We start from the raw sequence: 12,101 nt of genomic DNA, 5'->3' as shown, positions 1-12,101 counted from the left end.
CTTAATCTTCTAGGCTCAAGCCATCCATCCTCCTGCTCTAGCCTCCGAGTGACTGGGACTTCAGGCATGCAGCACCATGCCTGGCTAATTAAATTTTTGTTTTGTTTTGCTGTGTCGCCTGGGTTGGTCTCAAACTCCTAGGCTCAAGTGATGCTCCCACCTCTACCTCCCAAAGTGTTGGGATTACAGGCATGAGCCACCATGCCAGGCCAAAAAGATATTTTTAAAGTGAAGTTGAAATGATCTGGCTGCAGGGGAATGTTCCACCATGTTTTAACAAGCTGCTTTATTCCTAAGTGCATCTTTAAAAAGATAGAGATGGAGTCCTATTATGTCACCCAGGCTGGTCTCAAACTCCGGGCCTCAAGCAATCCTCTTGCCTTGGTCTCCTGAAGTGCTTGGATTATAGGCATGAGCCACCGTACCCATTTGGCCTTAATGCAATATTTTGATCAGACAAAAATCAGTTCGTCTTGACTGTGAGGCCCCAAAAAGGCATGGAAGATGAGCTGGGAAAGGAGAAACCGGGAGTTATGGGACAGGAGCTACTGCTCAGCTGTTCCCGCCTCTACGGCACTGAACAAGCTGTTAGGTGAGTCCCCTTATTATTCCTGTTTTACAGGAAAGGAAGCAGAGGAACAGTGAAGTCTGATAACTGCTCTGGAGTCACACAGCTGGGGACCAGCAGAACTGGGATTTAAACATAAAGTCTGTCCAACCTGGAGCTAAAAAACTTGCCTGAGGGAAGACTGAAGAAAAAAATCCACATGCAGAAGTCTCTTACCACCACGTCCAGCTATAATCTCTACTGGACACCACAAAACATCTCGGCATGACGGTCTTCCCCCACCCCCTCAAATACGTCTGGCTCAGCTCCTGGGAGTTTAATGCATGTTAAACACTGCACTGCTTGTTCTTCAAGACAGATAAGGGGATAGAAGGAGGGAAGGCGGCCCTTCTGGTCTACCCCGAGCACACTGGGGTTCCTGGATCACTTCATTAGGAAAATTGCTCAGCAGCTCCAAAGAGCCCGGAGCCCCCTGGTCTGTCTCCCAGCCTCTCAAGCCTCCTGCAGCAGGCTCCCGCCTCAAATTCTCCACATTCCCCTACTCCAAAATCGACAGAATGGACCATTTAAAGCTTGAGCCAAAAGATACAGCAAACTCACCCCATAAAAACAGAGGGAGGTTTGCTTTGTTGGGAAGGTCAAGATACTGGGAGCTCTGGCGGCCGAGCAGATACCTTTTCATTTCATGCACACTGCAGCTGTGTAATCTCAGGGTGGATATTTAGGGAAAGGCTTGCGAGCGGGAGGGCTGGAAAAACAAGACGCCTTCCCTGTGACAAGAGCAATATTTACACAGGGTTTCCAGCAGGCCGGTTCTGTCCCTCTTCCCTCCTGGCTGGGGGCTTCCCTGTAAGAGCAGCTCCTTCTCTCAGCAGTGTCCAGCACTTGCAGAAAACCCAAGCTGAAACCCAAGCTCCCAAAAAGGTATGTGAACAGCCGAAAGGAAGTAGGAGAGGGCTCAGGCATGGCGGCATGAGCCAGCAGGAGGGCGAGATGCGTCCTGGCCAGCGTGGGAGACCCAGCAGCTGCTGCGGGGCCTGAGCTGAAGGCTGCTGCACGCTCCAAGTGCCAGGGGGACCCCACCTGAGCCCTCAAAGGTGAGTAGCTGCTCAGAGCCCAGATGTGAGCACTGCTGCCTGGAAACCACTCCCGAGCAGCTGGGAGGGCAGGAGTCCTGGTTTAGGACACCCCCCAAGTGGGCTGGGATGCAGTCACTGCCTCTGGGTGAGCCAGCCACTTAGAGAGGTGGCCAAGCTTCGGGGTTCAGGGCATAGGCTCTAAGGTCAGGGACATGGATTGATTCCTGGTTCTGCCTCCTCCCAGCTGACTGTTTTTTAGGGGAAGTGTTTGTTTGGGGAGTGTCTCAACCTCTGCATCTCACTTTTCTCATCTGTAAAATGGACATCGCTTAGGGTAAAATGATACCACGCCTTTCACAAAAGCCAAGCCGCCGGCCCAGAGTTCAGGGTGGAGCCAGACTGGATTCTCCTGGGGAGTCTGGCAGCACTCACGCCACCCCTGTGGGTGGGTGGCTTTGCTGAGGCCACTGCTTTGGCAAGAGTCCCAGGCAGCCTGCCAGCCCACCAGTCACTCCTGCACCTGGAGAGGGCCCCTTGGCCACACAGGACACTCGCTCCTGGGGCTGGGTGCCAGGCAACCATGCAGCCACTCTTCCCTTGCCTCTGGGAGGCAAGTCTGCTCCACCCTCTCTCCTTATGTGGGGTGAGGGTGCACACACAAGAGACTCAAGAAACCAGAACAGACTGCTTCCCCGAGGGTCCAAAGTTACGCCAAATGCCAACTTGCCCCAGTGAGTCCACACTGTGGATTTTCCCTGCAGGGACTAAGGACCGGCTCCCGATCCTGGCAGCCTCTGTAACAGTGACGCACCCATTGCACACCACCCGATGCCACCTGTTCAAATAACTGACACAAGCTGTACCACAGCAGATGCAGTACGATTCCTTCTGTAAGACAAAAGCAAAACTCTGTGTCTGCTTGTCTAATGAACCAATTAGCTAACCAACCCAGCAACCAAGAATGAAAGCAGACAAGGAGGTGACAGACAGGGTGAAGGTCCTCCCTTCCCGGAGCTATTTGCTTCTGGACTCAGGTGGGGGAGGAGGCAGAGAAGATGCAGTGAGTTCCACTTTATTTACTTCTTCACTGCCTGTATTTTTCATAATCAAACATGTCTCATCTGTGGCAAAGAATAAAATAAACTGTGATGGGTCCAAAAAGCTTCAGAATTCTTTGACCATTTCAGTCTTGTCTCCTCCTCCATAAAGATCCGAGAGTAAAAAAGAGGAGGAGATAGGCTGGGAGGGGAGCATTTCTGGGAGCCCGGGGAATGGGAAAGAACAGATGGGTAGGAGCCCCCTTGGACACATCATGAATTCTGTGCAGGCAAAGAAACCCTCAAAATGATGATACTGTGCTGTGTTCCCGGGCTATCAGCATCCTGTCCTGAAAGTCAAGAAACTTGGCAGAGGAAGAAATCTGAACCACAACTAACAGTAATGAGGTGTGATAACACGGCCATCAAGCTCTCACTCTGGATTTATCGCGGGTCAAACCACAACTCCCAAAAACAGCTTTGGACGGCAAGTGCCTCCAAAGTGTGCACGATCCCAGTTTCCATGGGGAATGTGTGTGAAAAGCTTCCACGGGGCTTGAGGATTTCCATCTGGCTTGGTCCCTGGAGCTGGCTCAGTTAAGGCTTCAAGAAGCAGAGGAGTGGGTTACCTGTGGTGCCCCCTTCGAGTCCTGCGCCATAGGCGGACACCAGGGCAGGGTTCCCTGCTTGTCCGGGCTCCCCAACACGCACTTTGAAGGGGCTTCCAACCACATGGCTCCCATTGAACTTGACATCGATGGTGTGGACACCATTCTCATGAGGGATGAAGCGAACAGCATACTTATCTAGGAGAATGAGGAAAGGCACAGTGTGAAATGAAGCAAATGGACGCCACCAAGTTTGGTGATGACAAAGGAGCGAGGCCAACCCGAGATGGCCCATTAAAAACCAAGAGTTCTGCTGTGAGCCTGGCACTTGGCACCCTGGATTTCAGAAGCAGACGAACCTTCCCTGTGTATCCCTTATCAGCCCCAAGGGAAAGGCATCCATATCGCAAATCCTATCAACACAGGGCAAGACTCTGGCCCCTGACTCAGAATAATACTTCCTTTCTTCAGAAAATCTCACTTTTTGAATGTGAAATTCAGTGAATGCTGTTACTAGTCCTGTCATGAGATGAATCTCATTTCGCCAAAATTAAATTGTTTTTCCACCAAAATGATGATACAAGTTGAAGACACATCACTCTGAAACTGGAAGCCCTCACCACTGAAGGCTCCACAGTGGCTTACTCAGCTGAACTCCAGGCGGCTACTCTTTACTTTGTTCACCCATGGCGGGGTGCAGTTTTAAAAAATGCTGGGAGATGGCCATTCTCGCTACTGTTGAATGTCTCTGTTTTGGGAATGTACAACAAGAAATAAAAAAGAATATATATGAAGGGAAAAAAGAAAACCTCACTTCTACGTTTCTCTATTTGGCCATTTGTAGGGGGAAAAAATGGTTCCAATTGGTATTAATGCTCCTTAATTAAGCTCAGAGCTAGGAACTGCCCCCTGGGGCAGGTTTTAGGCTGTGCACTTGGGTCACAGCATGGAGCAAGATCATCTGTTAACTGAAGTGGGCACCTAGAACATCCACCCACTGTGTACCACCTGACCACCACCTCCTCCTTGAAGCCCTCCATGCGGGGTGCAGAGAGCCTGTTCTCCCACCTTTCCAGGTAGTCTCTCAGTCTCCCCCTGGCTCCTAGTACTCTTTATTCCCTTCAGACTTGGTGTTCCCCAAGGCTCTTCTCCCTCCCTCTGGGGCTCTCCACAGAGGTGCATCTCCATGGAGCTGTCCATGCTACATCCTTTGGCACCAAACATCCCCCAACAGTCCCCTAGCTGGGTCCCCACCCACCTCCCTTAAAGCGAATGTGCTTTTTTTTTTTGAGATGGACAATGGCATGATCTCAGCTCACCACAACGTCTGCCTCCCAGGTTCAAGTGATTCTCCTGCCTCAGCCTCCCAAGAGCTGGGATTACAGGTGCCCGCCACCATGCCCAGCTAATTTTTGTATTTTTAGGAAAGACGGGGTTTCACTCTGTTGGCCAGGCTGGTCTCGAACTCCTGACCTAATGATCTGCCCACCTTGGCTTCCCAAAGTGTTGGGAGTACAGGCATGAGCCACCACACCCAGACAGGATCTTGAAGTTTCTAGTTATACAACTTACTTGGCCCCTTTATGGTGTGAGTTGGCTTGAGTTGGGTATTCTATAATTTCCGATCAATAGTAACTGTGTCATGCTGATGACTGCATATATTTGGAGGGCTTCAAATCCTGCCTGGGGTGGAGCCGGCTTCCCCTGAAGCACACTGGCTTTAAGAGAAGAGGGAGGGTACCCAGTAAGGGACTGTTGGGGCTGAGGCCACCAGACCTCACAGTGATCTGGTAAGCATCTCCATTTGGGTATCCAGGATCCTTCAAAACCCCTCAGAATAAGGTATTAATCCATTTAAAGCCCTGACCAATCCTTATCCACCCTCTGCCTCGGTGGCCCTAGTTTTGATAACTGCACTACCATCTTCTGACCCAATCACTAAGCTACATGGAACGTTTTGGAAGGGTCTCTCTCTCTCGCTCTCTATCGCCACCATATCTGTCTGGCCTCAAGTCCCTCCTCTCCATTTCCAATGCTGCTGCATTCTCTAAAGGACCACTCTGGGAGCACCAGCTCGCCACTTGGCCTTTCAGACTAAAATCGGGATCTGACCCATCCCTCACGCTTGTTCTTCCTGAAGCTCCCCACTGCCCTTTCTGCCTACTGGGAAAATAGCTCTAAATGTTCACACAGATACTACATTTCTTTTTCTTTCTTTTAGAGACAGGGTCTTGCTGTGTTACCCAGGCTGGAGTACAGTGGCATGAACACAGCTCACGGCAGTCTCAACCTCCTGGGCATAAGCGATCCTCCCACCTCATCCCCCTCAAGTAGCTGGGACTACAGGTGTGTGCTACCAGGCCTGGCTCAATTTTTTACTTTATTTTGTAGAGAAGGGGTCTCGCTATGTTGCCCAGGCTGGTCCCGAACTCCGGGGCTCAAGTGATCCTCCTAGCTCAGCCTCCCAAAGTGCTGGGATTACAGGTGTGAGCCACCATGCCTGGTCAGATCCTAGATTTCTAACTACACTATACAAATATAGCCAGGCACACAACAAATGCCCTATAAGGCACTGATCATAAGTCTCTCCCCCTCATATATCAAGGCCTACATTAAATGTCACCTCCTCTGAGAAGTCCTCCTGAACTCACCGAGGCAGAAACTGTTTCTCTGTCCTGCTCTGACCATCTTCACCATTTGCTTTTCAGTTCTCCTGCGGTACTGGCGATCATTTGGGGTCATTATCTGTTTTTTGGCCAGGACTTCATTAAACTTTGAGCAACTCTTTGAGAGCAAAAATAATATATTCCTCAGCCTTATACCTTCCTTCAAGTTTCTGACACTTAATAAATGTTCACCAGTAACACTCTCTTTAAAGTTGATTAAATCAGAGAATTCCATATACCAAGGCACAAAGCAAGAAAAATCTTAGGACATTAGGGCCTAGAGACCCAGATTTTCTTTTTTAAATTTACAGAACATTAACCTACCTTTCCCTTAAAGTGAGATCAAAGTGTGCTTACTCATGTCATAAGGTCGACAATATAATAAAAATCTACAATATGTTGTTACTATATGAGAGAAAAATCATGATGAATGTCTTGCAAAAGGAATTTGAAAAACTAATAGAAAATAAAGCAGCATTTGTTTTTGGGGTGTGTGTGTGTGTGTGTGTGTGTGTGTGTGTGTGTGTGTGTGCGTGTGTGTTTGAGACAGGGTCTCGCTCTGCCACCCAGGTTGGAGTGCAGTGGCACAATCACAGCACACTGTAGCCTTGACCTCCCAGGTTAAGGCACTGCACCCAGCCCAGCATTTGTTTAAAAGAGAAAGAAAGAATGAGCATTCTCTCCTAGGGTAAAGGGTCTGCCTATCCCCGGCAAATGTCTAAACCCTAATTTATAAACAATGTCTGGCAAAAGCAAAGGGAATTCAGAGGCTCACTGGCAGTAATGAAATTGATCAGTCATCCTTCCAGACACACATTTACAGAAACACTCTGCTGCAAAGTGCTGGTGCTGGGACCCCCCGCCAGGCCTCCTGCTCACCTGGCTCCAGCTCAGACACGTGGCACTCCTCCACGGCTCCAGAGGGGCTGTGAACCTTTGCATCAATCTTCCCTTTTGCGCCATTCAACCTTATAGCAAAGGATGCTGGCTGGTTAACTTTTAATCCCGATTCCTGAGAATTTAATACATTAGACAGGTTATGGCCCTCAGCATTCCTGCTCAGTGGCACACACTGACCCTACCCAAAACTCCGGGTGACAGTTCTCATGCAAATAGGCCCAGAATGGTTCTCTATATAAGATATAACAACAAACGAGCAGGCGAGCCATTCCACGTTTTTAACATAAAATATAAGATAGCAGAGACATGCATCTTCATGGTCTCCTATGCAAACCATCTTGATTCAGCCTGGAAGAGATGATTTCTGGGTTTGGATACTTGAGACATCCCAGTCAAAATGACTATCATCTCAGCATCCAAAATAACACCTGTGCAGGCCAGAAAACCCAGTATGTTCTAGACCAAAAAAGTATCCTCTTTTAGGAGGATACTGGCAGCTAACAAAGTCATGCACTTATGAACATGAACACAGTTTTATGTTACGATGTTTGTTATCTCAAAGGCAGACCTGGAGGAACCTATTATAAAGGGCTATGTGTGCAGAGGAGACAGTACTGTATAGCAGTTAAGAATCAGCTGGATCTGGATTTCCCACTGTTTCCTAGCTATATAACCAGGCTGCCAAATCTCTTCAAGTCTCGGTTTCCTCATCTGTAAAACGGTCATAATAATGATCTATCTGGAGGGCTACTATAAAGATCAAATGAAGCTGTCCATGCAAAACATTCAGCACAGGGCCCGCCCCACACACAGGGAGGCTCGAAAACGTCACCTTATTATTAAATATTAATATGTATTTAGAGGTCGTATCCCCACAAGATGCCACAGAAAGACATAGCTTTTGCTTTTTCCCAGATCAGTTTCCAAGATACTTTGTCTTGGAAGCTATCTCCTCTTCTGGGAGGAGGGGATCAGAAGTTCAGATGGTTAAGAACAAAGCTGAGCAACAACATTTGAGATATTTTAAGACTGGCCAATCCCGAACAGCAACATTTTACAAGTCAGCAATTTTGATTTAAACTTGGTTGGACAGCCACTCCTCAGGCAATAACTCTAAAGCAGCACGGCTCACACTTAATGTGCAAGCAAACCATCTGGGGATCTTTTTTATTGTTATCTTTGAGATGGTGTTTCGCTCGTGTTGCCCAGGCTAGAGTGCAATGGCACGATCTCAGTTCACCACAATCTCTGCCTCCTGGGTTCAAGTGATTCTCCTTCCTCAGCCTCTCAAATAGTTGGGGTTACACATTTACACCATCATGCCCAGCTAATTTTTTGAATATTTAGTAGAGACAAGGTTTCACTGTATTAGCCAGGATGGTCTCAATCTCCTGACCTCATGATCTGCCCACCTCGGCTTCCCAAAGTGCTGGGATTACAGGCATGAGCCACCACACCTGGCCTCAGAATCTGCATTTTAATAAGATCCCCAGATGGATGGCCAGGTGTGGTGGCTCATGCCTGTAATCCCAGCACTTTGGGAGGCTGAGGCAGGTGGATGACAAGGTCAGGAGATCGAAACCATCCTGACCAATGTGGTGAAATCCCATCTCTACTAAAAATACAAAAAAATCAGCTGCGTATGATGGCACACACCTGTAGTCCCAGCTACTCGGGAGGCTGAGGCAGGAGAATTGCTTGAACCCAGGAGGCAGAGATTGCAGTGAGCCGAGATCGTGCCACTGCACTACAGCCTGGGTGACAGTGCGAGACTCCATCTCAAAAAAGCAGATTCTGATCCAGTGGGTCTGGGACTGAAGTTCCCAAGTGATGGTCCAAGAACTGGCCCAAGAACCACATCTTCATGGCAAGGCCCTAAAGCTACACTGTCTAAGTTAGTAGTCACCAGCCACATGTGGCTATATATACATATATTTAAATTTAATGCACTTAAATAAAATTTAAAAATTCAGCTCCTTGGTTCCTCTGGCCACATTTCAGATATTCGATAGTCACGTGTGGTTAGTGACCATGCTGCACAGCGTAGATGCAGAACATATCAATCACTGCAGAACCTACTATTGGACTGTGCTGCCCTGGGGGTAGATAGACTGAGGAGGGAGGACGGAACACAGAATTAGAGAGTCTTTGATCACCAGATCACTCCCATCCCACCTCCACCCCAAGTGCCAGCCTACCCCAATTTTCTAAAAAGTCTCAAAAGCAAGACAAAATGATACATGCCTCTCTTTGCTAACCAGCACCAGATGTTGCTGTGTGGGCCTCCGCAAAAATCTCTGATCAATAATTTACATATCACTCAGCATCAAATAACCCAGGAAGAACAGGGGGTGATGCTGATGAACGCACCCCTCCCGGCGCAGCAGCTGGTTACAAAAGCTTGAGAAACAGCCTGCTGTGCACTTACTGAAACATTTATGACCCAGCTATGATGAGAGGACTCTTCAGAAAAGTTCCCTGGAGAGGATTTTTCCAAGCCAGCTCCTTTTAGACAGAATCATTTACATTACCTGAATCCGGATGCTGCTAAATCCTCAAGAGGGAGATAAACGCCTCGGAAGATCGGAAAGAAATCTTCGAGATGCATGAGGCCAGCTCCTGCCCTCAACAAGTGCTGGGTTTATCTCCCTCCGTAGGTTTTAGTTAAGTCGGCCACAAAAGACACTTCTGCTAAGAAGCCTTTAAATGAAACACAAGAAAAACATCTACACCACAGTCACCAGTTAGGACCCTTGGTATCCTCTGGATGAGGCCGCTTCAATGTGTGGACTATGAGTCTGGTTTGGGTTCTGTGTGCATCCCTAAATGAAAGACTAATGTTTGGAACGACTGGAGGGATCCCAATTCCCCTCAGAGTATGATTAGAATCTCAAATGTAAACCATGCCTGTGGAACTAGAGCCAATGATATCATAAATCTTAGGCATCAGATTGGATTTTAATCAATCCAATATTTTCAAGAGCTAGGGGCAGGCTTAAGGGTATTTAGATACTCTTACCCAGAAATCATATTTTGGGGTTTTGTTATTATTTCACAACTTAATTGCTACTCCCAGTTCAGACACCTAATTATTTTTCAGTGTCCTGGGCAAAAACGCAGAGGCATTCATGCTGGTTCTTAGTTTGGCTGAAGGTGCTAGGGCAAGCTTGAATCAAGTGACCTGTTTAGGGTGAGGAGAAGTGTTGCCTCTCCTGGTATCCTAATGGGATGGACTATGAAACCATGTGCCACAGTGTCAGGTGGCAGTTAAAGGCACAGGTTCTGGTCAGGCACAGTGGCTCACGCCTGTAATCCCAGCACTTGGAGGCCGAGGAGGGCTGATCACCTGAGGTCAGAGGTTCTACACCAGCCTGGCCAACATGGTGAAACCCCATCTCTACAAAAAATACAAAAATTAGCTGGGTGGGATGGCACGTGTCTGGAGTCTCAGCTACTCAGCAGGCTAAGGCAGAAGGATCACTTGAACCGGGAGGCAGAGGTTTCACTGACCCAAGATCATGCCACTGCAGTCCAGCCTGGACGACAGAGTGAGACACCATCTCAACAACAACAAAAACCAAAACCAAACAAACAAAAAGCACAGGTTCTGGAGCCACGCAGCCCCTACGCTGCCCCGTGCTAGCTGGTTCCCAGTGGACGAAACCTCCTTGCACCTCTGTTTTTCCATCATCAAAATGGGGTCCAAAGAACCTACTTGTCAGGCTATTGCAACAATTTACTGAAGTAACACTGACAAAGCTCTTAACATAGTTCCCTGCATACTTATTATAAATAAGTCATAATAAAATAAATTGCAATTGGCTTTCTTGAGGAAAGGCAGCCAACAACAGCAGGCGGAAACATCACTGCACTGTTATTTCTGTTTCCGTTTTGTTTTGAAAGCCCTTGTTATCCTTTAACCAATTATTAACAGGCTTCCTTTGTTTCTCTTAAATAAACCTTTAAAAACAAACTTGTCCCCAAACGTTAAGGCGTGTTGTTGACTGTGGCTCTGTTTTTGCTTGCTCCAAGTGTCATCTGCCCTAAGTGTATGGGAAGTTGACTCTGTCAGGGGAAAGCTCCCCAGTGACTATGTGACACCTGTGGTCAAAATGCGAACAGGGGCCTCAGCACCTAAGTGGGCATTGAAGCGGCCTCAGGAGCCCAGGGGTCTCACTGGTCGGCCTGCGGCCAAGGAGATGGATGCTTCCTTGCGTCTCACCTGAAGGCTCATAACAGTGAGGCGGCGGGCGTCGTCAGAGGGCGCGATGACCGGCACCAGGTAGGGGCTTTCTGGGATGTGCTCATCATTGAACTTGATGGACACCTCGTAGTTACCTATGAGGACAGAAAAGTCCCATCGTGTCAGAGACTCTGGACCCAGAGTGGCCTCTTGCTTCTCACAAAGGGTTAAAATGTCTTCGGAGAGACCCAGCCCTCCTCAATGTCCACAGCTGATTGGTTGAGGGGGAGCTGCCTGGCTGAGGCTGGGCCGATATGATTTCGTTAGTGGGCAAGGCCAAAGACTCTTAACCGGGGGCCCACAGGGTCCTCAAATGGCCTGTGTATCAAATTCAGGAGATCCATGGACTTGAATGGGAAAAAAACTAGATTTTAATTTTCACTAACCCATGACTGAAATTTACCATTTCATTTCTTCAGAAATGTTGACAAGGAATAACAGCATGTTATAAATACATGTGACTTATATCACCATTAAAAATCATAGATGTTGGCTGAGTGCGGTGGCTCATGCCTATAATCCCAGCACTTTGGGAGGCCGAGGCAGGCTTATTACTTGAGGTCTAGAGTTTAAGACCAGCCTGGCCAACACGGTAAAACCCTGTCTCTACTAAAAATATAAAAATTAGCTGGGAGTGGTGGCACACGCCTGTAATCCCAGCTACTTGGGAGGCTGAGGCAGGAGAATCACTTGAGCCTGGGAGGCAGAGGTTGCCGTGAGTTGAGATCACGCCACTGCACTCCAACCTGGCCAATAAAAGGAGACCCCATCTTCAAAAAAAAAAAAAAAAAAGATGTTTTTATGTCATCTTACAGTTTTACAGATATTTTGACGTATCATTTTCACTTATTATCTTGATGACAGCTAATACACTGGCACCAAATCTTATGATTTAATGTATTAATGAAGATATGCATGTATCTGTTCTTGTAAGATTTTGGTAACTGTATTTTAATATCATTAATTTCCTTTATAGTGTGTGACATATTTCATTTTATGT

General features: G+C 47.7%; 1 protein-coding gene across 4 annotated transcripts in view; it reads right to left on the bottom strand.

The window, feature by feature from the left end:
* The window catches only part of FLNB (filamin B), a 166,966-nt gene that overhangs the window by 6,941 nt on the left and 147,924 nt on the right, over positions 1 to 12,101 (bottom strand). For all 4 annotated transcript variants that reach the window (XM_032290262.1, XM_032290263.1, XM_032290260.1 and 1 more), the window contains 3 exons: positions 11,081 to 11,196; positions 6,838 to 6,970; positions 3,314 to 3,490 (listed from right to left, as the gene is read on the bottom strand). In XM_032290262.1, coding sequence (XP_032146153.1) covers positions 3,314 to 3,490; positions 6,838 to 6,970; positions 11,081 to 11,196 — 426 coding nt within the window. The remainder of the gene's footprint in view (positions 1 to 3,313; positions 3,491 to 6,837; positions 6,971 to 11,080; positions 11,197 to 12,101) is intronic.

Source organism: Sapajus apella, unplaced genomic scaffold (genome assembly GCF_009761245.1).
Source record: "Sapajus apella isolate SASKATOON/1434 unplaced genomic scaffold, GSC_monkey_1.0 scaffold23, whole genome shotgun sequence".
In the NCBI taxonomy this organism is placed as follows: Eukaryota; Metazoa; Chordata; class Mammalia; order Primates; family Cebidae; genus Sapajus; species Sapajus apella.
This window is presented reverse-complemented; position numbering and strand designations above follow the sequence as displayed.